Raw genomic sequence first — 27605 nt, 5'->3', positions numbered from 1 at the left:
GGTGGTAGACACAATCGAATGCGAATGGCAATAACAACAGCCGTTTGTTTGTGTTCGTTGTGAATGGCAAAACTATTGTTTTGCTCATCCAAACTCAATCATATGAATAGAGAATACGAATAGTTTTCAATGTTTGTAACATGGCATTGCCGCGCATAACAGACTATGAAATACTCGAAAAGCTGGGAGCGGGCAGTTATGCGACCGTTTACAAGACTCGTCATAAAGTAATTTATTTCTGATAAGTTGTTGCCTAGAATTCTTTGTACATATGTATAAATGTTATTTAATCTTTTATAGAAACAGCGAACTTATCATGCCATCAAGTACGTGGAAATGTCATCGCTGTCACAGAGCTCCCGCGACAATTTAATTACGGAAATTCGTCTTTTGCGCGATTTAAAGCATAAGTACATTGTGACACTTCAGGACTTCTTTTGGGATGACAAGTGAGTTCTCAAGCAAATATGTCCTGCCTTAATTATTCTCAATGAATGTATATATTTAAGAAACATTTATATCCTACTGGAGTACTGCAATGCGGGCAACCTGTCTGCCTTCATAAGGACCAAGAAGGCGCTGCCGGAGAGCACTTGCCGCTATTTTCTGCGGCAATTGGCAGCTGCCGTACAATACTTGCGAGCCAATGACATTTCCCACTTCGATCTCAAACCGCAGAACCTTCTACTCACGCGGAGTACCAATAATGTATCTCTAAAGGTAGCCGATTTCGGGTATGTATATCTGGGAAAATAGGGATTACATCTCGAGTTAGGCGCAACATGGGTCACTTATGGGTATTTCTTGGGTTATGTTTTATTAGGAAACTGCAATGATCCGTGTTTTCGTGGTTTGAGTCACCTCTTCCTATATCGGGAAAACTTACAGTTCGATTTTGACTAATTTTAATTTATAATTTGAAGAGACCCATTTCGTTAAATAAGCAAAACGTAAAAGCTGTGTAGCAATCATTATCAAACTAGATGTGTATTTAATACTGTTATCAAATTTCTACTAACAAAATTAAAAAACAATTTTTGCAACACTACTTTGAACTTAAGATGTGCTGACCTTGGGAATGATAAAAATCAAGTTTTTTTTCGATTCACAAATTCAATACGATTTATCTTAACAATATATTTTTCTTCTATGTGAATCTTCAAAATATTGCAAAAAACAAAGACAATATTTTCTGAAATTGAAAAAAATTTTAAAACATTTGAAAAAAATATTTAATATTTAACCTGTAACAAATACGAAAAGTTAACTTGCTTATAGTTCAAATATGTTGCGTCTATTATATTGTATATTGTATTGCAATTGTAACCGTAAGTTCGACAGAAAATTCAAAATTGAATGTCGAGAAAAAGCGTTTTAAAATTTCGCTGTGCGCATGGTGAGTAGTCAGACGCATGGAAGTCTGCAGCTTTGTATCTTTCAAAAGAAGTCGAGATACCTTCTACAAAGGCATTATGTGTAGCTTGTAGCTCGAATCATTTGGGTTGTGATTCAATCAATGATTCAGGAAAACTAATTTGTATATATACATTAATAGTGTTAGGTATATTCGCAGTATTGGGTTTGTTCACTATAGCAGGGTCGATTCATTGAATTGATTAGTTACTAATAAAAAAATATTTGGTTATAAAAAGAAATGTATTGTTCTAGCTCTATAGCACTTTTTGACAAGGTGAATATAATTTTCTAAATCTGTCTTTAAATTCATGAGAATACTCACGTATTAAATAGAGATTAATGGAATTGCGCAAAACGAGGTTTTGGAGAGCGAGAACGGATCCAAGTTATATTGAAAGTGTGTTTGCTTTTAGATTTGCTCAACACCTAAAATTGGGCGAGTTGAATGAACAGCTAAAAGGCTCGCCACTTTACATGGCACCAGAAATAGTCCGGAAGCACAAATACGATGCCAAGGCGGATCTCTGGAGTATTGGTGTCATTCTGTATGAATGCCTTTTTGGTAAAGCCCCCTATAGCTCGCGGTCTATCGAGGAGTTACTGCTGCGCATACGCAATGCTGAACCAATTGAACGGCCAGCAAATGCACGAATCAGCAAAGAGTGCGACGACTTATTACGTCGCCTTTTGGTGCACGAGCCAGTGGAACGTATCTCATTTGACGATTTCTTTGCGCATCCATTTTTGGATCTGAAAACATTCCCCACGGATCAGACACTGAAGAAGGCTGTAGATTTAGTGACTCAGGCAGTTGAACACGACGAGAAGCATAATTACAAAGAGGCTTATTATCTATACTGCAGCGCACTGCAATATTTTGTGCCACTGATCACCGAGGAATCAGATGCAACTCGACGGCAAGCTTTGCGCAATCGCGCTTTAGCATACATGAAGCGTGCCGAGGAAATTAAGAATGTCATTATTGAGGATGAGTACAAACTACTGGCCCAGCGCAATGGAAGAATAACCACAGCTCTGCCATGTCTAACGCCATCACGTGCCGAAACTGGCCATGAAGATGGGTCTGCGACGGAATCTAGTCAAACAAGTTCGTCTCGCATAATCGAAATGTTTGAGCCTGATGTGCGATACAAGCAACTTTGTGAGTAGCTTATATAAATATATATTTTAATGGATACTCTATTGATCTTATTCATGTGTTTAGTTGCCCTATCGAACTCGAGTCCGTCCCTGAAATCTGGTCTGGAAATTGGGCGCCAGGGCGAACTCTACCTCTACGAACGCAAGTTGGATGCTGCCTTGGAGTCGTACACTTCTGCACTGGGTATTCTGGTGCCTTTTGTCAACAAGGAACCTAAGGGCGAGCGACGAAATTTGTTGCTTCAGCAAGTAATTTTAATTTTACTTTCAATTAACCATTCATTATAATCATTTCATTTTTGGCAGTTGGAGTTTTGGATAAAGGAAGCCGAGAGCATTAAAAGCATTTTGAGCGCCAAAAATTTAGACGAGGAGGAACAAAAATTATCTACGGTACGCAGCTGTAGTATTCAATAAACGTATAAAAAACCATTTACGCCTCTTGCGTATTTGTTACGAGTATTTTTCTATAAAGAAGTCAAGTAGTCTAGTTGTAAGGTGTTTCGAGTATTTATTTAGGTGTATAATGATCAAAATTTGTTTGTTTTTAAGGTCTCTTCGCAGTACCACATTCCAAAATTGCCATTTTCACGATTACATTTGAATATAAGGCCTCATGTTTATTTGTTTTTTGTGCATAGTTTTTGGTTTAATTCGAAGTGCTTAATCAAAGATTAATAAAACTCATTAACAAATACATCGTTAAGAAATACAAATATACATATATATAAAGATATTAAATAAAGTGCTAATGAACTGATAATCAGCGTATCCTTAAGTGCTGCTAATCAATTGCCAATAGCAAAAATAGCGATACAGAAAATACTTCATGTAGACTCATGGTATAGAAAATGGGTGTAATTGTAAATCTGAACGGATCGCGATCGACAAGAACAACATTTATTATCACGGACCTATCGTCGCACATAAATTATAACATTATCGTCTTAACGTTAGGCAGTTAACGTTTTGGCTATAAAAGGTGCAGTATAAAGAACCAAAGAGACCATAACCATATTATTGTCTTGGCGACGAAACAACATGCTTTGGGGAACGAAATGCGCTTTGCCAGTCCTGATACTGGCCATAGTAGTTATTGGTAATATCAATGTTCATGCTGCACCCCCAATGGGTCGTGTTGTGAACGGCACTGATGCCAGTGTCAATGATTATCCTTTTGTGGTGAGTTAATGAGCTGAAAAGTTAAACTTCCGAATAGATGTCAACGTCGTCCATGTCATGCTCGTTCACAGATCTCATTGCGCGGATCAACTGGCTCGCATTCCTGCGGTGGGTCCATTGTTTCCAACCAGTTTGTAATGACAGCAGCTCATTGTGTAGCCGGACGTACCGCTTCATCACTTTCTGTGCAATATGGTGTGTCGAATATCGCTGCGAAAGGACCCAACGTGGTTGCGGTTAAGCGTATAATTCAGCATGAACTCTACAGTCCATCAGACAACTATGCCAATGATATTGCGCTAATCCAAGTGGCCGAGCCCTTTGAGTTTGACTATAAAACTGTTGCCCCGGTTCAGTTGCCAACACTTAATTTTGCAACACCCCAGGTTGAGGAGGGGGCGGCTGGTGTACTTATTGGCTGGGGACTGAATGCGGTAAGTGCGATACGATGTGATGTGAGTCAACTGTAACTTAATCCAGTTTACACATTTATAGACGGGTGGCACAATTCAGACAACATTGCAGAGGGTTGATCTCAAGATTTATTCCGATGCGGAATGCACATCACGTCACAACGGAGTCACTGATGGTCGTTATCACATTTGTGGTGGAGTCGATGAGGGCGGCAAAGGACAGTGCAGCGGCGACTCCGGAGGTCCTCTAATATATAATGGTCAGCAAGTTGGTATTGTGTCTTGGAGCATCAAGCCGTGTACTGTCGCCCCCTATCCAGGTGTATACTGCAAGGTGTCTAGCTATGTCGAGTGGATTATAAAGAATCAAATAATAATGCCATAGATACGTCAAATAAATGACCTCATGACCTTACTTTTCAAAGCCTCTAGTTCGTTCGATTGAAATGTTGGAAAACCCTTAAATGCTTGCCATTTATTATTGTACTTATTATAGATCTTGAGTGATGTTGTAAATTTATGTGACTTCTATCATCGACCATAAATAATGTTTTTATCGGTTAAGCGCCAAAAAGCTTGCACCTGACTATGAAATCACAAAAAGATGAACACAACATGATTAGGTTACAAATATATATATATATATATATATGAATTGAATTGAATTTGAATTGCGTCTTACAATATTCTCATACAATTTGCAATGGTTGCCCTGTGAAATGTTTTCTGGTCGGATTTCTATTTTCAGCTTATGTTGGATAGTTTATCTCAATTAGATTGTCGCTTGAAAGTGGTAATATAAAGAATTTAAAACTGCCAGTCAATGTCAGAACCTAAAAGCTTACGTACATCATTTTATAGCAACTTGTCCATTAGTCTGATACAGTTTTGAATGCTCGTCATACAACAGACATGTTCGATAAAAGCCGAATGTTTTCTGTATACTAACAGCATTATAACATTGCAGTATTAAGATAGCAACATTGGTACTATGCGCTACACACAAGTGAATAAACTTGGCATAAGTTCATAGAAAATTAATTTTCAGTTACGAAGTACAGTATACAAAAAAAAACGAGATTGAAAAATGCAAAATACACACATATTATAAACTTAAACCAACTGCTGAAATCAGCTGATACTCTATTGTGATAAACTATTGTTTTGAAATTGTGTAAGAATAAAATGGGAATGAATAGAATTTGTGTTAATCCAAATTCGCTTGAACCAGAGTAAAACTGTAATAATTAATTTTGACTAGGTAGTTGTGAGTCCTTTAAATAAATAAATCCTGATTCAATTGTGTAATACATTTTCAAAAGTGTTGACTATATGCCATAGGTCAAGCCGTTTGGTGCACTGTAATGTGGATGTGGTAAATTACCACTGGTAATCAATAAATTTTTGTACGATCTTCAGTTGTGGTCCATAAACAGCACTCAATCGCATAGATGCTGAACCATTGGCTATCGAATGTACCATATGTACACAAGTTCAGAGTACATATGCACATACATACCTACATACGTACACTCGAATTGTACACACGAACAACCACTCGAGTGTCTGCAGCACAAACCTTGTGCACAGCTCGCGGCTCGTAGCTAACAGCTTGTAGCTCGTAGCTCGTAGCTCGTAGCTCGTAGCGTGCGATACGCTCCGCTCGTGGACCATTTTATTTTGCAGCAGTCGACAATTTCATTTCAAACGCGACGCACGGTTTAAGCGGATGAACAAGGGCATAACAAAAAAGTATTTGCGTTGTTTTTGCTTATAATGAAAATGAAATGAAAAAAAAACACTGTTTTTTTTGGAAGTAAATCTAGAATACTGAACTGTATTAAATTGTGATACGTACTAACTAGTATGTTACTATCGTTACAAAAGCTCAACTTGAATTTCGAGATCTCAATGATGATTCGCTCTTGTGTTGATTATGAACGTTTTTGGCGTGCAATGGTTGTTGTTGTGACAAGGGAGAACGTTGAAGATTACTCTTCATGGACATAACGATGGCGCCATTTGCTCATATAATTAAACAAAATTTGCTAATTAGCTTGGCTTGGCTGCTGCTGGGCAGTGTAGTGCAGCAGCTACTAGAACTGCAGATGGTATTCAACACAGCAAGTCTTCATATGCTTGGTGTTTACCACTCATTTTGGGCGGAGAAAAAAACGTAACCACCCGCTCTACCCCATTTTCACCACCTGCCCCAATTTCTGATGACACCCGAATCAAATCAAAGCCCAAAAGTAGGCAACAAAAAAGAATACAAAAGTTTTACAAAGGCGCACACTTTGGGGCTGGGCGCTCTCAAAGTGCTCTGCAGCAAATTGTGAAATTTTGTGAAAACTCAACACTCCATGGATATGCCACGTGACACACATATTCGTACAACCGTTTGTACATGAGCGTTAACATCCAACATAACCATTCAATTCTGGACATACACACAATTAAAGCAACTGCGAGAGCAATTTGCTACAAATTTTTAAATTATTTTTAAGGCAGATCTGGTTGTCAGATTTACTTTAATCTGGTGTCTTTGAAAATGCGGCCACAGCAATTAACATTTCTGCCGTAATACAAATACATATACATATGTGTACAGTGTACACTGTACAGACCCAAGAAAGTTTAAGAACGAACAGGAAATGTTCAAATACCAAAAATATTGAAATGTAACCAAACATTTTAATTGTGTGATTATGCAATCGCTTCAGATATTGTGTTCAAAAGAAAGTGAATTCGTAGAATAATATTCTAGGGCTGGTATTAATAGTTGCCTTTAAATATAATGTTGCGTGGAATCCATTTTCTAAATAAATAATATATAAAAGTAATATTAATAATCCAATTTGATACAATTTCTCTCTAGAAAGCGAATGCGGTCTACTAACTTGCTAAATTAAAACTATATTTATTTTACAATGATATTCAACTATTTACATTCCTTTTCGTATTATCGACAGCTTATATGAGGTGTTCTTTTTATTGAATACTGTTGAAAAGGATGCCATAACGAGTGAATTAGAAGGGAAGCAATTACGTACATATGAACTTGAACTGAATACATATTGCTTTTCCATTGTATTACCTTTCGTAGTTAACGGCTAAAATACATAAGTCCAACAACAACTGACGCTGCGAATGTAGGAAGCGTTTGTGACCGAAAACGAAAAGCGAAATAAAAATACCAAAAGAGGCAAAGAAATTGGCGAACATAGCGAAATTGCAATTTCTGTAAGTGTGAGAGAGTGTGTGTTTGTAGCTGAAGCTGTATTTGTGTTTGTGTGCAGCTGCTGCCCGAGTCAAAGGTCAAAATTCGTATGAAAATGAAGCAAGCTAACCTAAATGGAATGCCAACGTCGGCCGTCACTGTCTTCAATGTCATGTCATCCAAGCAGTTCTCTAAGGCTAGTCGTGCAACACATTCAACAGCGACAGCAACAGCAACAGCAGCTTCTGCTTCTGCTCGTGCCACTGGACCTCTCTTTACGCTAATTTTGCTGGCCACCATCTTGTGTTGCATCAGCAACTTTGGACTTGTCGAAGGTCTGAAGTGCCACATGTGCGGACAGTACAATGAAGGCGTAGGTTCCATTACCCCATGTACAAACTATTCCAAGGAGATTGAGCATCTTTATCTCAAGGAATGCACCAAGAGAACTGAGAAGTTTTGTGTGGTAAGTACGCCTTAACCTCTACCTGACATAAAGCATTTCAAAATTTCAGAGCAACTTTAACTTGAGATTGTCAAGTTGCTCAAACATTCATGAGTTTCTCTTTGTCTGTTATTTAGTTGGGTTTTAAACCTACTCGTATATATATACGTATATATGTTTATATAATATATGTGACTATGTATGAAAATATGAACATGGTGTCAAAGCAACCCAATTTGAGTCCTCTTTTATAGGGTAACTTTAGGCTTTATCCTTAAGTAATGCATAATAGCTCTAGCCAAATATTTCATATATCGATAACTTTATACACACTAGGAATTCCTCTTTCCTTTTTTAATCTTGATCTTAATGTAAATGTGGTGCTGTGAAGCGATTGAAAAATAATTAAATATTATTAAAAGTGAAATACTTTTAACCTTATTTGAGTATACGAAGTTCAACAGCTGGTAATAAATAGGAATGCAAATCAAAACAAAGTTTAAGTATCTTTCATTTAAACTCACGTTTGAAATTGTCATGCAGTTTTATTTGTGCTGTTCACAGGCATCTTAGTTCTTCGAAGCCTTATTTTGCTTGAACATTTTAAAACCATTTGTAATATATGATAATTATTGCTTGATTGATCAACAAGAAAATTTATTGAAAACATACATTTTTCTTTTATATAAAAAATTAAACTATCATTTTAATTGGAGATCCAGGTAATTATTTTTAGAATTTGAATTGATGTGGTTCTAGTTTAAGTACTGCAAAGTTCATATTTATATAACCTTCAAGTCCATCTTATTTATTAATTTCAATAATGAATGTGTATGCAATACTAAGTTAAAACATAAATCACGAAGGGAACTATCTTAATACCATATTATTGTATACACACATGCCTCAGGTAACTGTCTAACATTTATTATTCGCTTTGAGGTCCACATACTACTACATAAACCCGATTTGCCATTGCACTTAAGCAATTATAAGACCAGAAACCAAGAAGCTGTTAAGCACTCGGAAATTATTAAATATTAATCGCATAGAGGACGCGTATATATGCCGCAGCCATGCCTATCCCACAAAAGACTAATCTTAAGGCTATGATTCAGGTACTGTGGACCGAATAAGTTCTCGTCGAAACGAATAATGTTACAAAACTTAATATTTTATGGATTAGAAAAGTATATAGAAAAAAGTATCAAAACACTAATTGCTTGTTGCTTATATCATATCTAGTTTTGCGAAAATATAAATTGAGGTTGGTGAGAAATTTAAAACGAGAAGTGAATTCTTTTTTTTACTAACAACATCTGTAGTTACCCGACAGCGGGTAAATCATAACACAGTCAAACTGAAACTATCTCACAAATTTTATACATGAAATGTATCTTCATTCTTAGTAAAGGTTTGAGCATTCGCATATTTGTGTGATGTTCTTTTTCATCTCTATAACTTTTAGCTTCCCATTTGCAAAGTAGTATCGTTGTGATATTTGCCATTTATTAGCTGTTTACTGGGTTATAACTAAAAACTGACTATAAAGGGGACATGTAATACTCCTTCTATGAAAATTGCGAGACCCGAATATATCGCGTTAAACCCAAAACTTGTTCAGTACTCACAGCAAGACAAACAGGTTCAAGCAAAGCGTTTTTACTTGTTTTATTTACAAAAAGGCATTTATTTAATTAGCCGCATTATTCAACCCAACTTTAGGCAAAGCTTTGCAAAGGTCTGACATCGTGATGGCGCCTAGCTGTCCCCAAAAAGTAGGCAACATAAATAAACCTTTGTTTAAATGGTAATACATGCAATATACACTGACGAGAAGACGCAGCAACAACAACAATAGCTACATCATCATCATTAACAAAGATAACAACTGCTGAAACTGTGGCAGCTGGAGCCCTCTTTCTCATTATCCCTGTGCATATATAATATATGCCATCTTTGTTATAATATATATCTATACATTTGTACGCATATACATACATAGACAAAGTTGGAGTGTTTTTGTCAATGTCGATGTATCGTTGTGATAACAGCTGTATTAAAGGCACCCTTAAAGTTTCTGAAGCACAATTCCATGTGGTAAAGGTAGACCATTAAATATTCTCTCTACTCATTGGCTAATAAAAAATAAAGTCAAAAAATTCCGAAAATAAATTTATATATGTATTCTTTTTCAGTGGCAAGTCAAGACTAGAACTGAAAGATTATAAGCTCTAGGCAATCCTATGAACATAATTGCAATACGCAATATCTCAAGCTCAGGCATAAGAGATAGACCTATAGTAATTTTATTGTAATCCCTTATTGCAATGAGATGAGTCAAAATACATTTATAAAACAAGTAAATATTTTTATTTTTATCAAACGCTGTCAGAAAAATTATAGCTCTGTCTTTAATGGTCTCTGAGATCTAGGGGTTGATATGGACAGACAGACAGACGGACACGGATATCGTCTCTACCAGTTACATATAATTCTTGCAGTTTCTTGAAACAACTCTAGCTTTAAAATTACGGTGTTAAATTTAGTTCAGTTTCAGTTCGACTGCGGAACGAAGAAATAATAATAAAACTTGCCTTTTGTCTATGCCGTTTTATTTTCAAGATAGGCACAATTAAAAAAAAATTAATTTGAAATATATTTTATATTAACTGCAAAACAACACTTTTCATTGAATAAGAACTATCTAAGCAGATGTTTACTAGTGATACTGAAAGCTGCAAGAAACTGTCATTACGGAGACTTACTATTTAATTTTGATTTGTAAACTACATATACCTGTGTGGTTTTAAGTAAATTAATCCACTCTATTTCTAAGAAGTAAGTAATATATCGATAAACTACTGCATTAAACTTATACCACTCGAGTACCAAATTCTGGAGTATACGTTTTTGCGGTTTTTATCAGAAATCCTTGTATTCGACTAAAAAGGCCTGTTGTTCAAGCATAAACATGAAGGAGTCGCATTAAATCTCCTCAAAAATAAGATCACAAAATGCATCTCCCGTGCACGTGTGATGAAAGATAACCCAAAAAATATTGTAAAAGGAAAATATCACATAAACACTGTGTTGTGTCATTACTTCATGTGTTACGGCACATTGCATAGCGAAATAGAAAGGGTTTCCATAAGCTAGGGAGGATAATCAACTATTGTTAAGATTTTAAAAAATAGCAAGTCTAGGTTTAAAATAACACTATCTATTCTAGCATGGTATCCGGTTTGAAAAATCTCGGCTAGAATGATTTTAATTTCCAGTTTTTCTTGCTAGGTTACAAAATTAATCTAAGTAAGGATGATTGTAGGGATGTTTATGTAAACTTTAAGTTTTTTGTTAAACCTTAAATTTCGAATTGGAAATGAATAAACTGACAAGTTTCTGTTGAAATAGGTTGCCAAGCAAGACTAACAAAACTGTTGGGATTTATTTATGGCATGTCAAAGCCATTTTTATATTCGCTACCCATATCATAGAAGGGTAGAAGGGTGTTTTTAACTTTGTGCCCGCACAAAATCCATGTAATAGGAAGCATCAACAACAGAACGATACAGTCACGTCCGTCTGCCTGACCGCTGGTCCGTATGAATACATAGATCTTAGATATTAGAAAAGAAAAAGCTTTAATTATTAAGATAGCGCTTGTTATATTTACGCACAGATTAAGTTTGTTTTTAATTTTTCCCACTTCTGATTTAGTACTCCAAAGCAAAGAGTAGCTTTGAAGCGATTTTTGGAACAGTACAATAATTATAATTCCTCAAAATAACAGCATTGTTTTGCTTTTTCTTATAAAAATTTATAAATGGGGTATATATATGTATAGTGTATGTATGTACATGCAAACTATTGCCAGAACACCAATCAATTTGTATTAGATGCGTATGCTTAAATAAGTTTGGTATACTTGCAAAGACTTTATGAAAAATGATTCTCCGCTCAGCATTCTTAACGGAAGCTAAACCAGTTTGCGAGTGCCCCATCGCAGCTGTGGCTAACTAGTAAGTTGAGGGTGTGGCAAAATTTATGCATGGGGCAAAAAGAGACGGAATAATTTGTTTTTGGGATCATTTACCCAAAGTAGTATTTTTGTTTGTGGATGTGTCTTTTGTGTGTTAAATAAATTCGCAGCTGTTCAGTCTTTAGTCCAAACGACAATCCCCACTACTCTGTCGACTTTTGCACATATCTATATACCTATGTACATATGTACATATATATGTACATCTGAAGATTTTGTGCATGTATAGATACGTCTTTATACGGTAATCGTTTCTATTGTTTTATTGTGTAAATATTAATGGTCTTGCAAAATCTGAAAAATTGTTTCATGTTATTTATAATAATAAAAACAATAGAGGGAGCTTAATTTATATTTCGAAAATCTCAATGCAATTGTTATTAAAGGCTTATATTACTGAATGCTTTATATATGTAGTATTTCACAGTCACCACTTTGGTGATTTCCTGTTTATACCCGCTACCCCTAGGGTAGAAGGGTATTATAACTTTGTGCCGGCAGGAAATGTATGTAACAGGTAGAAGGCAACTCCGACCCTATAAAGTATATATATTCTTGATCAGCGTCAACAGCCGAGACGATATAGCCATGTCCGTCTGTCCGTCTGTGTGTCTGTCCGTCTGTCCGTCCGTCCGTATGAACACCTAGATCTCAGAGACTATAAGAGATAGAGCTATAATTTTTTTTCGACAGCATTTGTTATGTTTGCACGCAGATCAAGTTTATTTCAAATCCGCAAATCAAAAAAATCGAATAACAAGCTTAAGAGAGAGCTAGAGTTACGAATTTTGATATATACCATAATTACTTTAGTAGTTATGATTCCTGAAAATTTGGTTGCGATCATATACAAATTGTGGAAGTTATTAAAGAAATACTTTTGTATGGGCAAAAACGCCTACTTACTAGTGGTCTGAGTTGCTTTGGCCGACAATCTGGTACATTGTGCCGTCTATGGTATATTTGGAATGGTGTACTATATCGATATACCAAACATATCACTTGGTATTTTTAGTATTTTCGGTATATTTTGAAAATGATACCGCAATATTTTGCCTTTATTAAAAATGGGTAGCGGGTATCTCACAGTCGAGCACACTCGACTGTAACTTTCTTACTAGCTGCGAATTTTGGTATATACAATAATAATATGCGATCAGATAAACATTGTGGAAGTTATTAAAGAAATACTTTTGTATGGGCAAAATCGCCCACTTACAAGGGGTCTTAGTTGCTTTGGCTGACAATCTGGTATATTGTGCCATCTATGGTTTATTTTGAATGCGGTACTATATCGTACTATATATATACCAAATAGTATATTTTTAGTATTTTTGTAGTATTTTGGTATATTTTGAAAAAAATACCGCAATATTTTGCTTTTATTCAAAATGGGTAGCGGGTATCTCACAGTCGAGCGTGCTCGACTGTAGCTTTTTTACTTCTTTTTTTTTTTTGATCTGTGTCGCTTATACATATTGCGAATGCATATACGAGGTGTGATAAAAAATAAGGTGACTTTGTATTTTCAAGAAAAACTATTAATTTATTTATCAATATTTATGTTGTCCGCTTCAAAGTAATCCCCCTCAGATATGCCAACGGTTTTTCCAATCCTCAAAGCACTTCCCATAAGCACTTTTCGGTATAGCCTTGAGCTCTTTCAGCGATGCAGTCTTTTTTCGGTATTGGCTCACCTGGGCTCTTCCATTGGGACGATTGGGCTTTGGTTTCGATATCATAACCATATACCCATGATTCGTCACCAGTTATGACCCTTCTGAGTAAATCTGGGTCGTCGTTGACGTCATTCAACAGCTCTTGAGCTCATGCTCATGCGACGGTTCTTTTGGTCAAAATTCAGCAATTTCGGAACAAACTTCGCTGACACACGACTCATGCCCAAAATGTTTGAAAAAATTTCATGCCACGAGCCAAGCGATATACCGACATCTTCAGCAACTTCTCTGATAGTGATTCGACGATTTTCCAAAACAATTTTCATCACTGCTTGAACGTTTTCATCAGTTGTTGACGTGCTTGGGCGTCCAGAGCGAGCTTCGTCATTGGCATTTTCCCGGCCATCTTGGAAGAGTTTGTATCACTTGTAAACATTTTTTTTACTCAGTGTCACCGTATGTCACTGTCAACATTTCAAGTGCTTCGGAGCACTTAATTTTATTTTTTACACAAAATTTGATGTAAATCCTTTGATTCATATTTTTTGATAGCAAAAAATCGCCGGGCACGCAAAACAACTTGTAACCTTTACGCCTCTCACAACCAAACAAAAAAGGGGATTCAACTGAAACTTGGTTCAGATGTTAGGGAAGAGTATACCAACATAACAAAACAAAAAATCGATAATCGAAAATATTTGGTTACTAGAAAAACACTTTATGTCTATAACAAGATTAACGACAAACTATTGCCATATTGCTTACCACATTATTGATGGCTCTATACAATTCTTTCAATAGATAACGACCCATTAACGACGTGCCATTTAGCGGATGTTGATAGCACTCTTAATACCGGGGCACTTACTCGAAAGATAGACATTTTGGCACACTTTTAACTTCTTGAGTTACCTTACGGCAACAGTTGCGAGCATTTGCAATAGGCTGCTGTTTCGCATAGATGTACATAGCTGCTGTGAGGTCTGGTTCAATTCTATTCATATGAGTGTATGTGTATGTGTCACCACTTCGTTTCCTTTAAGTGGCCAACAGTGGCTCTCATACATACACACACATTGACATACTATTTGGAACAGTCAAAGGCATGTTGACGTTCAATTTTGTCGCTGTTGATTTGTGTCGTCAGATTTTTGTACGATGTCGTCGGTGGTTTTTGCGTATCCTTACCTGCCGCATGTCTGAAAGTTACGCAACCATTTTGTTTTTTTTTCCCCAGTGTTGCTAGGAAAACAGTATTTTAAATAGAAAAAGGCAAATGTAATCTCTTTTTTGGCTCGACACACACGTCGCTCAAGGTCCGAATTATTATTTATTATTGCTGCACGCAAATCAAGTTTGATTTTTTCTCTGCCCATCTCCGTCGACGTAATTAAAAAAACAAATATTAATAAAGCCAATGTTTCGATTTGGTGGTAGATTTGTGATATATATATATAATATAAATATAAATATAATATTATATAAATATTAATATATTATAAATAATAAATATTATTATAAGATAACCAAATTTCTTTCGATTTGTTTTATTTAATAATCGCTCTCTCTTATGTAGTTGTACGTGTACTTACTCACGAAACACTTTTCTCAATGAGTTTGCTTTAAGAATTGTGTTCGATTTGCAAACGGTAAATGCAAATGTATTTTCTGGGTTTTCTAATAAAGTCATTGAAAATAATAGCTTTAATATTACTTAAAAAAAACTTATGATCTTTCTTAGAATTTTGTAGTTATTATTTGCGAATTATCGATTTGAAAAGTAAGCGAAACCACTCACACCCCGTCTAAAGGGAACAAACTGTCGACATTCAAATATTATTTCATATAAAGCTAATTTTGGCCATAGTATGGGCTCTCTAAAGTTTACGTATGTGATTATACTCTACTTCTACAGACCAACAGACTTTGAAGAGTGTGATTTTAAACAATGTTACAAGCTAGGAAGGTTTAATGAAATCCCCTATATGTTATATGTTATGATACACTAATTGATACTACAATACACTATGGGCAAAAAGTCCCGAATTGCGGCATTTTTACCATTTTTGAAGATAGAAACATGAAACTTTGTACATATGTTATACCTAAAAAATAAAGATCGAATTTCGGATTTTTTCTTTTTTCAATTGGTCCAAGCCTTTCTTCCCCCCACCATTCCATTAGGTTATAATTTTCGATTTTTTTTTCTAAAAATTTGTTTTAAAATATTTTAATGTAATATATTAAATAATTTTAAACTAAATTTATTAAATTAATATATTTTGAGCAAATTCCCATTTTAAATTTGATTTGGATCCATGCAAAATAAAATCAAAAATTAATTAGAGCCCAATATTATGTTTTGTGACTCCATACCTTGGTGCCCAGTTATTAATTTATTCTTCACAAAGCTCTTCCTCCAACTCCAGGGAACTTTGCCCGAAAATTTCGAGTTCATTATCTCCGCCTTCTTCTAACTGATTATCATTATTGTCTACATATGCCCATGTTATTGGAGGCTCAATATCAGGAGATTCCAAAAGAGCTATAACATCTCTTGGTAGGCTTTTTTTATAGTTTAATTTTTGGCATTCCTTTAGATTTATAGTTGAAAGCAATGGGTCAGAGGAATCCAATTCTCTTTTAAACACATCTGATATAGTATTCAGGCGGCTATTTTTCCTTGCATGAGAAAACATATCGAGTTTGTACAATTTTTTGCGCTCTTCTGACACGTTTTCACGGAGAGCCCCTAGAAGAAGTACGGAGGTTTCCATAATTTGGTGCCAATGTACTAGTACTTTATGCAAAATTTGAGACATTGGATACCACTTATAAGTATTAACGTATAAGTACATCAAGTACCTACTTTAACTTTTGATGGGCATACCTCAAACTCACATTATGTAGCAATTAAAATTATATAAAACCTTTTGAAAACGTCATGCAACAATAGCATTGACTTTTCTGTTTCAAATGCTAATTTTCACTATAACCTTGGTCCTGCCTAAGTATACGTCAATCGTGTACGACCAGACTTTACGCGTGGAACATCATCTTAAAAAAACTCAATTATGAACGAGGCTGCAAGCCATTGTGCAGGCTTTTCTGTTGCAATTTCGTAAATTAGTGTTATTCAATCCGAAAAACTGAATAAGCTTATCTTTTATTAAGATTTCCTGAACATCACTTAATTAATTTTCATCGATATTTTGCAAAACAAACTGCTTCACAGCAGTTTTTATTTTTGCTCCAAAAATCAAGCAACGTTGAAAAAAAAGACGTAAATACAACTGCAACATTGAGCTTTGCCGTAAATCGGTCAAAAACGGCAACAATGTTAATCACTATTTGATTGTTAACAGTTTGGTTAATAACATTCAGCTTTAATATTGCCTCGACCGGCCTAGACGCACTAGTTACACTCCACAGAAACACAAATACATTTGTTACCAGGAACCTAAAAACATACCAACAACACATTGCACGATTGGACAATATTTCACATGTACTACAAATTTAGTGCCAATAATTAATATTACATACCTTGACGATTAAATTCCATATTCAAGCTTTTTTGTTTGATTTAATATTTGAATATAAAATTGACAGAAAAAATCACAAAATTTTCCCGTAAATTTTTTTTTTAGAGGGTCCAGACCATAGTCTTTAAATATGGGCGAATAACAAATTACCAACGAAGTCTAAAATTTTTTAAAAATATGTTTCAGTATTCTTGAAGTATTCTAATTAAAAAAAAAAAGTCAATTTAATGATACCGAACACAAAAAAAATGTAAACATGCCGCACTTTTGCGACTTTTTGCCCATAGTGCGCTGTCGCCCCGCAATAACTGTACTTGTCAAGGCGACAAAATGCGGACAACCAACAAAGCGCAAATAAAAAATGATGCAATCTAACATGCACACTCTTAATTACGCAGTGCCAATGTGCCGAAACGCACAAGCAATAGTACATATATTCTTGATCAGCATTAACAGCCGAGACGATCTAGCCATGGCTGTCTCTCTGTCTGTTCGCCTGTCCGTATGAAACACTGGATCTTAGAGACTATAAGCGATAGAACAAAAAATTTTTTTCAACAGCATTTCTTATGTTTGCACGCAGATCAAGTTTGTCTCAAATTTTGACAATTTGAAAATTTGATTGCGATCAGATAAAAATTGTGGAAGGTATTAAAGAAATACTTTTGTATGGGCACAAACGCCTACTTACTAGTTGCTTTGGCCGACAATCTGGTATATTGTGTCGTCTATGGTATATTTTTAATGTGGTACTATATCGATATATCAAATAAACAATTTAGTATATTTTTAGTATTTTAGTATTTTTGGTATATTATAAAAAATACCGCAATATTTTGCTATTATTTAAAAAGGGTAGCGGGTATCTCACAGTCGAGCACATTTGACTGTATGTTTCTTACTTGTTTAAATTTAGGATCTTTATTACTTTTTATTTTTATTCCCGCTATCCATTGAGTAGAGGGTTATAACAACTTTGTGCCTCTGTCCCTATAATGTATAAGTACATACTCTTGATCAGCGTCAATAGCCGAGACGATACACTGCTGGTCTTGGGTTAGACGCACTCAGTTTTCCACACAAATTTGTTTAATATTTATTATTTTAATGATTATTGACAAAAAGTTAATATGCATAAATCTTGGTTATTTAATAATAATAAAACTTCAATTATAATATTTAAAATATTGTAAAAATATAATGTAAGTTGTGTTTTTAAAGATTTTTTCTTCAAGCAACTTAAAATAAGGCACATTTGTCTTGATCAATAGAATAGACGCACTTAGACATATTTTTTTTAAAAATAACTTATTTTTAACTTAAATTTGTTGTTGGTGTTAATATTTGATTTATTATAAAAAAAAACAAGTAAGAAAGTTACAGTCGAGTGTGCTCGACTGTGAGATACCCGCTACCCATTTTGAATAAAGGCAAAATATTGCGGTATCATTTTCAAAATATACCAAAAATACTAAAAATATACCAAATGATATGTTTGGTATATCGATATAGTACACCATTAAAAATATACCATAGACGGCACAATGTACCAGATTGTCGGCCAAAGCAACTCAGACCCATAGTAAGTAGGCGTTTTTGCCCATACAAAAGTATTTCTTGAATAACTTCCACAATTTTTATCCGATCGCAACCAAATTTTCAGGAATCATAACTACTATAGTTATTATTATATATACCAAAATTCGCAACTCTAGCTTTAAAATTACGCTTGTTATTCGATTTTTGATTTGCGGGGCGGAAGTGGGCGGGGCAAAATTTGAAACAAACTTGATCTGCGTGCAAACATAACAAATGCTGTCGAAAAAAAATTATAGCTCTATCTCTCGTAGTCTCTGAGATCTAGGTGTTCATACGGACAGACGGACGGACACACAGACACACAGACGGACAGACGGACATGGCTATATCGTCTCGGCTGTTGACGCTGATCAAGAATATATATACTTTATAGGGTCGGAGATGCCTCCTTCTACCTGTTACATACATTTCCTGCCGGCACAAAGTTATAATACCCTTCTACCCTATGGGTAGCGGGTATAAAAAAAACATTTCAGTAATGAGTATATATATATATATTCATATATTCGGTCCTTCATAACGTAGATTAGTACAGGGAATCTATGTATTTCCACGAAATCTCGCTCCAAGCACGTTTAGTAGCTTCAATTAATGTTTCCTTATCTTCGTATTGCTTTCCTCCTTCGTATACCTTCCGCGTTAGCCAGCCCCAAACATTTTCAATTACGTGAAGATCTGGAGAATATGGTGGCCAGGTCATGATATTAACGTTTTGACTCGAAATAAACGACTTTACTACTCAAGCGTTATGAATAGGAGCATTGTCTTGTTGAAAAATTCAAGGAATTGGTCCAAAAAGATCATTTAATTTGGAAATACGGACTCCAACAATGAATTTGAAGCGATCGCCGTTCATCTTCTGATCTATACAAATCAAGTCAATTGTTCCATAAAACGTGATGCCGCCCCACACCATTACTCCACCTTCTCGGCTGCGGTGCCGAGTGTCAGATTGAACATTCCACGTCATGTATTCTTTCGCGAATCGAAGCCGTTTTTATTTGCGTATTGCATTCAGAGGAGGTTTTTTCTTGATTTTTAGACGCTGTTCTGTAGCTTTGTTACTTGTGTGAATAAATGCCAACAAAATCGAGTTGATTCTATAAATCAATAATACATTAACTTTTTACAATTGAAGTGAAATAAGAAAAGTAACCTAATGTTACTTTGGTCCACAGGTTTTACATTGACTATATATAATTGTAATCTCAATGTTCTCTGGGTACTCCTACGCACCAGGTAAATTTAAAATAATTTTGGTGACATTAATGTTACATTCTTTTGACGTTTTATGTTGGCCTTCACCAAGTCGGAAATTTGCTACAGAAGAAGAGGCAACCCTCCAAACTCGACTGGACTATGTAAAACTTTTTTTTGTAGTTTTGTAGTGTGTATGGCATTGATAACACGGCGAAGCACAAATTCTATACCACTTAAAATATTAAGAAAACCTTAAAAAAAAGATACTGTATATTTTTTTGTCACTCTTCAGCACTTGATGAATTTTAAGCATTATGGTTACTATCGAAACTATCCAGAGTTGCAAAGAGTATTACTGCTCGCAGTCGGCGTAATAGTTAGACAATTCTGAAGTATGTACACGATTATAAGTGGCTTAATTACAACACTTCGGGCGATTTTTATGGTCTGTGCGTTGTATAATGTTGATCCAAATACCCTTTCATGGTGTGATTCCATTTGCGGAAGTGGAGTCGATTAGATTGCTGACTACTACATTTCGAATATATCTTTTATTGTGCTGTTTTTGTACGTTATTGTTGTTATTCAATTTTTTTAAAGCACTATCTGTTAAGATATGGTTCAATTCCCATGAGCTGCAAGACTCGTAAAACAAAGTAAATAACAGAATATTCGTACTAAATATGGCTCTCTTAGCCTTTATCGTGTTTCGAGAACTGAGGATTTTCTAGATTCTTCATAGAGTTGAAGACACTAGCAAAAGGCATTTGGTAATTAATATGATTATGGGCTTCCTTATTTCCATTACCATATTGCGACTGTGGAAAGTGCTGCAGTTCTTAACTGCTCTTCAACTATTTACCGTTGCAAGCACTACCATCGTCATTTGCATTTTCATAATGGGTTTCGCTGTTGCCGTTTCTATTATGAACGGCAATAACAGCCTTAACTTTTATCGACTCGGTAAGAGTATCGTCTGTAGTGTGTGTTTTTCGTTTATGGGGCATTATACTTGGTATTGTCTTGTATGCAATCGTGATATTCTTAATATCCGTTATGTTAATAAGTGTTTTTGTTTCGCTAATTAACGATGATATTTTTCAGTTTCTCCGTATTGAATATTGTGTATATTTGAGGAAGATACTCAAATTTAGATTTTTTCGAAAATATTACAAGGACCAAAAAGGGACTGTTTCCGAAAAAATCAAGCGCGAGATCGAATTGTTGAATAAATATAGGCGCAAGCACGAAAGTTTAAAAACATTCATTGTAAAGGGAAATAAGTATAGAAAAATTAAATGTAACCTGGACTATGATGAATTTAGACATCTGGAACAAACAAAATTATTTGTATTTTTAAGAGATTTTCACCAATAAAATAGTTATAAAAAAAATAAGACCTTTAAACTATGGGCATGTTTATTACCTCTATTGCGTATCTTTATAAATCCCATACTGCTGATACTAGATATGAGATATATAGTCAATTTTAGGGGGAACAAGTAAAAATTCGTTGTTATAAGAAGTTTGCTATAAAAGACGTAATTCTTTAGAATATTCAATATCCGTCGAGCATTGAAAGTTAATTAGTGAAATTGTTATTACTAGCTTATTAAAAAAAAAACAAAAGATGAAAATATTCACAATTTCAATGTATTTTTATTTAATAAAATAAATACTGAAAAGTTTTATGAAAAATCCATATAAACGTAAAATCTCTTAAATCATCAACAATTTACTATTAGGATATGAATTTCATCGTCGCAGATATTATTGTTGCGACTTTAATAATGAGATAAGTGTAACAGTATAAAGTCGAATACTGTTGTTACAAAATAATTCGCAAGTATCAATAGCTAGTATAAATTCTAATATTTCAATAACCGTGTATCTAGTTTCATAGTCATAATAATTGATATAAGTCGAATTTTTGCAAAAATAAAAGACTAAGGTTATACAGATACGGCTGTAAGCATTGCACGAATTAGCATTATAAGGCCAAGACCTAAAAATTGGTAGAAGCATAAACCAATTATTAAAATATTGGCATATTCACGTTTCTTTTGTTTATGAAATGCATTGATGGGATGGAAGATCTTGGAAGAAAAAAGGGACATGGGATTATTTGTGCATTGTGCATAAATTGGTTTTTGTTCCCAATTCTGAGAATAGCAAAACTGTTTCATCCAGCGTGAATTGCTATCATGAATACCCCATACTCCGCCTTCTTGTGCTAATTTTCGAAATGTGAATGAAACACTCGAAGTATCAAAGAATTCTGCCTTATACACTGCCAAATATGCAATTCCTTAGCCATAGCAATAATTTCTTAGGATTATTGATCTGCGTTGGCCTTTTGAAATGCGAATTATGTATACAAATATCTGAAATCAGTAATTTACGCAGCTTATTCTCCATAGCGGCCAAAAGTATTTATAGCCAAGATTGCTGTTGTAGGAGTCTATTCTTCTGTTGCCTACCACAATACATTTTTTTTAAGTACCACGAATGTTCCATCAATTTATTGGATTTGGGTTGCTTTGCACGATATTGGCTAATGATTTTGGTACTTCAAACGTGCAACTCGTGTCATTAGAAACAAGTAAGAAGGTTACAGTCGAGTATATTCGACTGTGAGATACCCATTTTGAATAAAAGGAAAATATTGCGGTATTTTTTAAATATACCAAAAAATTGGAAAATCCTACAAATATACCAAATGATATATTTGTTATATCGATATAGTACCACATTCAAAATATGCCATAGACGGCATAATATAACAGATTGTCGGCCAAAGCAACTAAGACCCCTAGTAAGTAGGCGTTTTTACCCATGCAAAAGTATTTCTTTAATAACTTTCACCATTTTTATCTGATCGTAACCAAATTTTCAGGAATCACAATTACTATAGTTATTATTGCATATGGGTAATTCCATGACGGAATTTTTCCAGTGCGAGACTCTTTACATTGAAAATAACATAAACTGAAACAATTTTAAAAATAAGAAAAGTTTATTTTTATAGCTCTAGATAAGTACTTTAATTAGAGCTAAGAATGGTTTTTGAATTTTCTTTCTATTTTGTTTTCTGTTCTGATAATTGCAAAAATTAACAAATTCATACGCAAAACCAAAAAATGAACGAATTAATATATTTTATCGTAAAACAGAACAAGTTCCTAAAATCAATCTTAGCTCTAAATATAGTGCTTATCTAAAGCCTTAAGAAAAACATTCACTTATTTTTAAAATTGTTTCGGTTTATGTTATTTTCACTGCAGTGCACTGTAAAAAGTCTCGCACGGGACACATTCCGTCATGGAATTACCCATATACCAAAATTTTGCCGGCAGGAAATGTATGTAACAGGTAGAAGGAGGCATCTCCGACCCTATAAAGTATATATATTCTTGATCAGCGTCAACAGCCGAGACAATATTGCCATGCTCGTCTGTCCGTCTGTCCATATTAACACTTAGATCTCAGAGACTATAAGAGTAAGAATACATGCATATTTCTTTTTAATATTTTGAGATTTCTTTCCGCAATATTTTGCTTTTATTCAAAATGGGTAGCGGGCATCTCACAGTCGAGCACACTCGACTGTAGCTTTCTTACATGTTAAAGTTGAGTTCTAGTTAATATATAATAATATAATATACACATGACAATATATAAAAATGTATCTGCTTACTTGGAGAGATACCCTGCAAAGTACAGAAGTTAATTCAATAGACAAATTTAACATAATAAGTGCGTTAATTGCGCAAGTTAGTGTATAGTTTAATATTTTCACGCTGAAGAGAAATAAAATAATAATAATAATAATAATAATAATAATAATAATAATAATAATAATAATAATAATAATAATAATAATAATAATAATAATAATAATAATAATAATAATAATAATAATATAATAATAATAATATAATAATAATAATAATAATAATAATAATAATAATAATAATAATAATAATAATAATAATAATAATAATTTCTGTTTTACTTATTTTCTTTATCTAGAAATATGTGAGTGAATTGTCAACAGTGCGGGATTGTGCAACTGAATGCGTTGAGAAGGGTGAGTTCTTATTTTCAAAAATAAAAATCGTCTATAAATTGACCAAAAACTAACATAATTATAGCCTCATATCTATGATTTGATTTTGTCTATTATAAATTTTTTGCTTACAGAAATTTGGGAAACTCAAACATATTGTTGCACAGAGGATGGCTGCAATTCTGGTGGACACTTAAAGTATTCTATCTTGCTATTGGTCTTCCCATTGCTTAACTTACTTGGCAACTTCTAAGCCTTTCGATCAAAAACAAAATTCTTAGTTAAATTCACATTTTGTTAATTTGATATAGACGCATATTAGAAATTATCTTTTTTCAAAAAAGATTTTCTGTAAACGGGACCTAAAGAAGCAAAAAGTATTAACAAATAATTATTTAAATATTAATTTTAATCAACAAAGCAGTAATACTTTTGCGCAAGTAACTCAATGTGTTTGTATTAATTTCAAAGTCTTCCCAAATGCAAAACTATAATGGTATAGATACCATTTTAATATTTAAATCATAAGCAAGATACAACAAAATTATACCAATTATACAATGGGCCCTCAATTGAATGTGGAGCTATAATAAGCTAACCATATACAAAGCTAAAAATTGAAAATTTTACTAAGTATACCAAACAAAACTCTAAAGCAATGTTTATTTTATTATTAAATGCTACAAAATTAATAATAATATAAAACCGATTATCCTGTTAAGATATGAATACATAAACTTAACTGCTATTGAGAATAGTTGCTATTATAAAGCTACTAGTATTATACCAATTAGTTTTTTCAACTATAAAAATTGTGTAGTAATGAAGTTGAAAATTAGGGTTTGAACAATAGAAATAGATAATGTTAATCATAGCAAATATTGCATTAATTCGTATGTGCTAATTTCTGAGTGCTTTTTGAAATGGAAAAGCTTTGAGCCGATATTTGTAACAGAAGAATGAAAGCACTATTTAATATACCGTTACTATATTATTTAATGAAATTAATAAATTAACCCCGCTCAGCGATTTTTTCGATAATTCAAGCAATTTACTTTAATAGACGGACCTAGTCCTTAAAACTACCTTCGTTGCCAACTGTATTTAGTAAACTCTGCTAAGAAGCATCAAATTTACAAAACAAGCAGAAAAACGTTAACTTATGCGTTCAAAATATATGGGCGAAGTGTTTGGTACATTTTCAACGTCAGTTCGACTCGCAATTCACAACACATCGTTCACGTTAAAAACCATATTTACGTTTATTTTTTCTGAATTATAATCTGACAACTTTATTTTAAAAACAAGAAAGAAAACTGTGAGATACCCTCATGAAAATCGTTCCCGCTACCCATAGGGTAAAAGTATAATATAGTTTTGTGCCTCAAGGAAATGTATGGAACAGGCAGAAGAAGGCATTTTCGACCCTATAAAGTATATATGTTTCTGAACAGCGTCAACAGCCGAGACGATATAGTCATGTCCGTTCGTCCGTCTGTCTGTCCGTATGAAACACTGGATCTCAGAGACTATAAGAGATAGAGCTATATTTATTTTTCGACAGCATTTGTTATGTTTAAACGCAGATCAAGTTTGTTACAAATTTTGCCACGCCCACTTCCGCTCCCGCAAGTACACAAAAATCGAATAAAAAGTGTAATTATAAAGCTTGAGCGATAATGGAACATACAATAATAGCAATATTATTAGTTATTTCTGAAAATTTAGTTACGAAGAGATAAACTTTGTCGAAGTTATTTAAGAAATACTATTGTATTGGAAAAACTCTTACTTGCTTTGACTGACAATCTGGTATATTTTGGTATTTAAATGGTATATTAGGAATGTGGTACTATGTCAATATACCAAATATAGCCTCAGATATGTTTTTAGTATTTTGGATATATTAATTTTGTATATTTCAAAATTAATACTGTCTTGTTTTGATTTTACTCACAATAGCTAGCTGGTATTTTACAGTCGAGCTCACTCGTATATATATTATATATATTTCTTACTTGTTTTTAGTGTACCCATTATGAAATACCAAATACTGAATTTAACATACTAATAATTTATATGTTAAACTCTTGAAAACTTAATTCAATTTTACACTACAATAAAAGCGTTTTTTGAATTATGTTTAAATACATTGTTTTTTTTTTACAATTATATTCTGGCTAGTACTGCATGCATAAAATAAGTTATTACTAATGCTCATCTAGAATATATTATACTTATTAGACTATTTAATGTTTTCTATTTTTGTTACATACTTGTGTTCTCACATAACTATAATACCTTTGTGCCCTTATAGTTTGTTTGATCTATAGGGAAATAGTCGAGCAATTTCAAAATGCCTTTTGATTATATAATATTATATATATATTTATATTTTATACAGTAGAATCCGGTTATAACCACTGCGCTTATAGTGTCCGTCCGGTTATTGCGACGAAAAGTCGATGGCTTGGTTGGTCCCCATACAACCTTATATGAAAGGGCCTCCGCTTAGTACGTCTCCGCTTTTAGCGACAAAATTTTTCACAATTCAACCGGATATTGCGACGAAAAAAAAATACAGCGAAATAATGCCAACAAATTTAAGTATCAAACGACGCTGTCATAAATGTACATATGCATTTATTAGTGATAGGCACTCTTACTTGTGTGCGTAGGAGCGACACAAAGGTTCTCACATTCTCACTACTCTTTGTTGGTTTTAGCTGATACCTTAGCTTATGCTAAGGAACATGCAGGTATACGATTTATTATGAAAAAACCATGCTATTTAATTAAATTTATAAATTTTTTTTGTTTAAAAAATAATTTGTTTTATCTTAAAAACCTATTACGAACATGGCAATCATAAAAAAAAACAAAGCAAAAATGAATTTTGCTCCTTTCGGTTAGTGCGTCTTCCGGGTATAACCGCTATAACCGGAATCTACTGTATTTGCTTCACACCGTACGTATATGATAGATGTAGGTATATATAACATACATACTATGCGTGAGGATGATACAGTTGTAAGGCTTAGACATCAAACTGCTGGGGCTTTCTAGTAAAGTTTCGAATAGAATATTCTTTATTAATTTAATAAACTTATAATATAGGCCAACAAATAGTTTATTTATATGTAGAAAGTTTCTAATTGCAATATAAATGAGTAATACAAATATTTAGGGTAATGAAAATGATGTTCACTTAATTGTACATGAAATTCTAAATTATTCTATAAATCGAAATCGAAATAATCATAGCTATTAAATTTAAAAAATTGATTAAAGTCGTCCTAAGCTTTGGCAAATATTTATATTTACTATTTTAAAATAAAAATTATAGAGTACCTTTTTAGAAAATTAAAAAAATTTATAAAGAAATTTACAAATAGTGCAGTTACCAATTGTCATTTTTCTTTTTCTTTAAGTATAATCAAAAATTGAGATATGTTGTAAATCATTAAAAAAAAACAATGTATAATCAATTTAATCTATCGGTTTTAAGGTTTTATAAGTAAACAATTTAAAATTAAATTTTCAATTAATTCTATTGTTAATATTGAAAAACTAAAGAACAAATGGAATTCTATACAAACGTTTGTTTATTACTTTAGTAATTTTAATTAGTAAT

General features: G+C 33.6%; 3 protein-coding genes across 5 annotated transcripts; all 3 read left to right on the top strand.

Moving 5' to 3' along the window:
• The first annotated feature begins 47 nt into the window (after nucleotides 1–47).
• Nucleotides 48–3468, top strand: LOC133836260 (serine/threonine-protein kinase ULK3). 2 transcript variants are annotated; one of them, XM_062266643.1, is made up of 7 exons: nucleotides 48–227; nucleotides 301–449; nucleotides 510–734; nucleotides 2280–2578; nucleotides 2642–2826; nucleotides 2884–2970; nucleotides 3130–3468. In XM_062266643.1, exons 1-7 carry the CDS (start codon nucleotides 141–143, stop codon nucleotides 3253–3255), a joined length of 1158 nt encoding a protein of 385 aa, XP_062122627.1. In that variant the 5' UTR covers nucleotides 48–140; the 3' UTR covers nucleotides 3256–3468. The 2 variants fall into 2 exon arrangements, with proteins under 2 accessions (XP_062122627.1, XP_062122626.1); XM_062266642.1 differs by having other exon boundaries at nucleotides 49–227; nucleotides 1830–2578.
• Nucleotides 3469–3578: 110 nt separating this feature from the next.
• LOC133836262 (chymotrypsin-2) lies at nucleotides 3579–4596 on the top strand. Its single transcript, XM_062266648.1, has 3 exons — nucleotides 3579–3759; nucleotides 3831–4193; nucleotides 4255–4596. Exons 1-3 carry the CDS (start codon nucleotides 3619–3621, stop codon nucleotides 4555–4557), a joined length of 807 nt encoding a protein of 268 aa, XP_062122632.1. The 5' UTR covers nucleotides 3579–3618; the 3' UTR covers nucleotides 4558–4596.
• Nucleotides 4597–5855: 1259 nt separating this feature from the next.
• LOC133836263 (uncharacterized) lies at nucleotides 5856–25968 on the top strand. 2 transcript variants are annotated; one of them, XM_062266650.1, is made up of 5 exons: nucleotides 5856–5924; nucleotides 7279–7415; nucleotides 7472–7858; nucleotides 23935–23992; nucleotides 24106–25968. In XM_062266650.1, the coding sequence occupies exons 3-5, from the start codon at nucleotides 7502–7504 to the stop codon at nucleotides 24222–24224; spliced, it is 534 nt and encodes a 177-aa protein (XP_062122634.1). In that variant the 5' UTR covers nucleotides 5856–5924; nucleotides 7279–7415; nucleotides 7472–7501; the 3' UTR covers nucleotides 24225–25968. The 2 variants fall into 2 exon arrangements, with proteins under 2 accessions (XP_062122634.1, XP_062122633.1); XM_062266649.1 differs by having other exon boundaries at nucleotides 7279–7858.
• Nucleotides 25969–27605: the final 1637 nt, after the last annotated feature.

This window comes from Drosophila sulfurigaster, chromosome 2R, assembly GCF_023558435.1.
Source record: "Drosophila sulfurigaster albostrigata strain 15112-1811.04 chromosome 2R, ASM2355843v2, whole genome shotgun sequence".
NCBI classification, from domain to species: Eukaryota; Metazoa; Arthropoda; class Insecta; order Diptera; family Drosophilidae; genus Drosophila; species Drosophila sulfurigaster.
The sequence above is the reverse complement of the archived record's forward strand: the minus strand, read 5'-3'. Positions and strand labels throughout refer to the sequence as shown.

Bases quoted from the DNA above. Each gene is read 5' to 3' on its own strand.
- LOC133836260 (XM_062266642.1), top strand. From the start codon at position 141: ATGGCATTGCCGCGCATAACAGACTATGAAATACTCGAAAAGCTGGGA. The intron at 228-300 runs GTAATTTATTTC...AATCTTTTATAG, and splicing joins TTTACAAGACTCGTCATAAA to AAACAGCGAACTTATCATGC. The intron at 2,579-2,641 runs GTGAGTAGCTTA...TCATGTGTTTAG, and splicing joins TGTGCGATACAAGCAACTTT to TTGCCCTATCGAACTCGAGT.
- LOC133836262 (XM_062266648.1), top strand. From the start codon at position 3,619: ATGCTTTGGGGAACGAAATGCGCTTTGCCAGTCCTGATACTGGCCATA. The intron at 3,760-3,830 runs GTGAGTTAATGA...GCTCGTTCACAG, and splicing joins TCAATGATTATCCTTTTGTG to ATCTCATTGCGCGGATCAAC. The intron at 4,194-4,254 runs GTAAGTGCGATA...ACACATTTATAG, and splicing joins TTGGCTGGGGACTGAATGCG to ACGGGTGGCACAATTCAGAC.
- LOC133836263 (XM_062266650.1), top strand. From the start codon at position 7,502: ATGAAAATGAAGCAAGCTAACCTAAATGGAATGCCAACGTCGGCCGTC. The intron at 7,859-23,934 runs GTAAGTACGCCT...TTCTTTATCTAG, and splicing joins GAACTGAGAAGTTTTGTGTG to AAATATGTGAGTGAATTGTC. The intron at 23,993-24,105 runs GTGAGTTCTTAT...TTTTGCTTACAG, and splicing joins AACTGAATGCGTTGAGAAGG to AAATTTGGGAAACTCAAACA.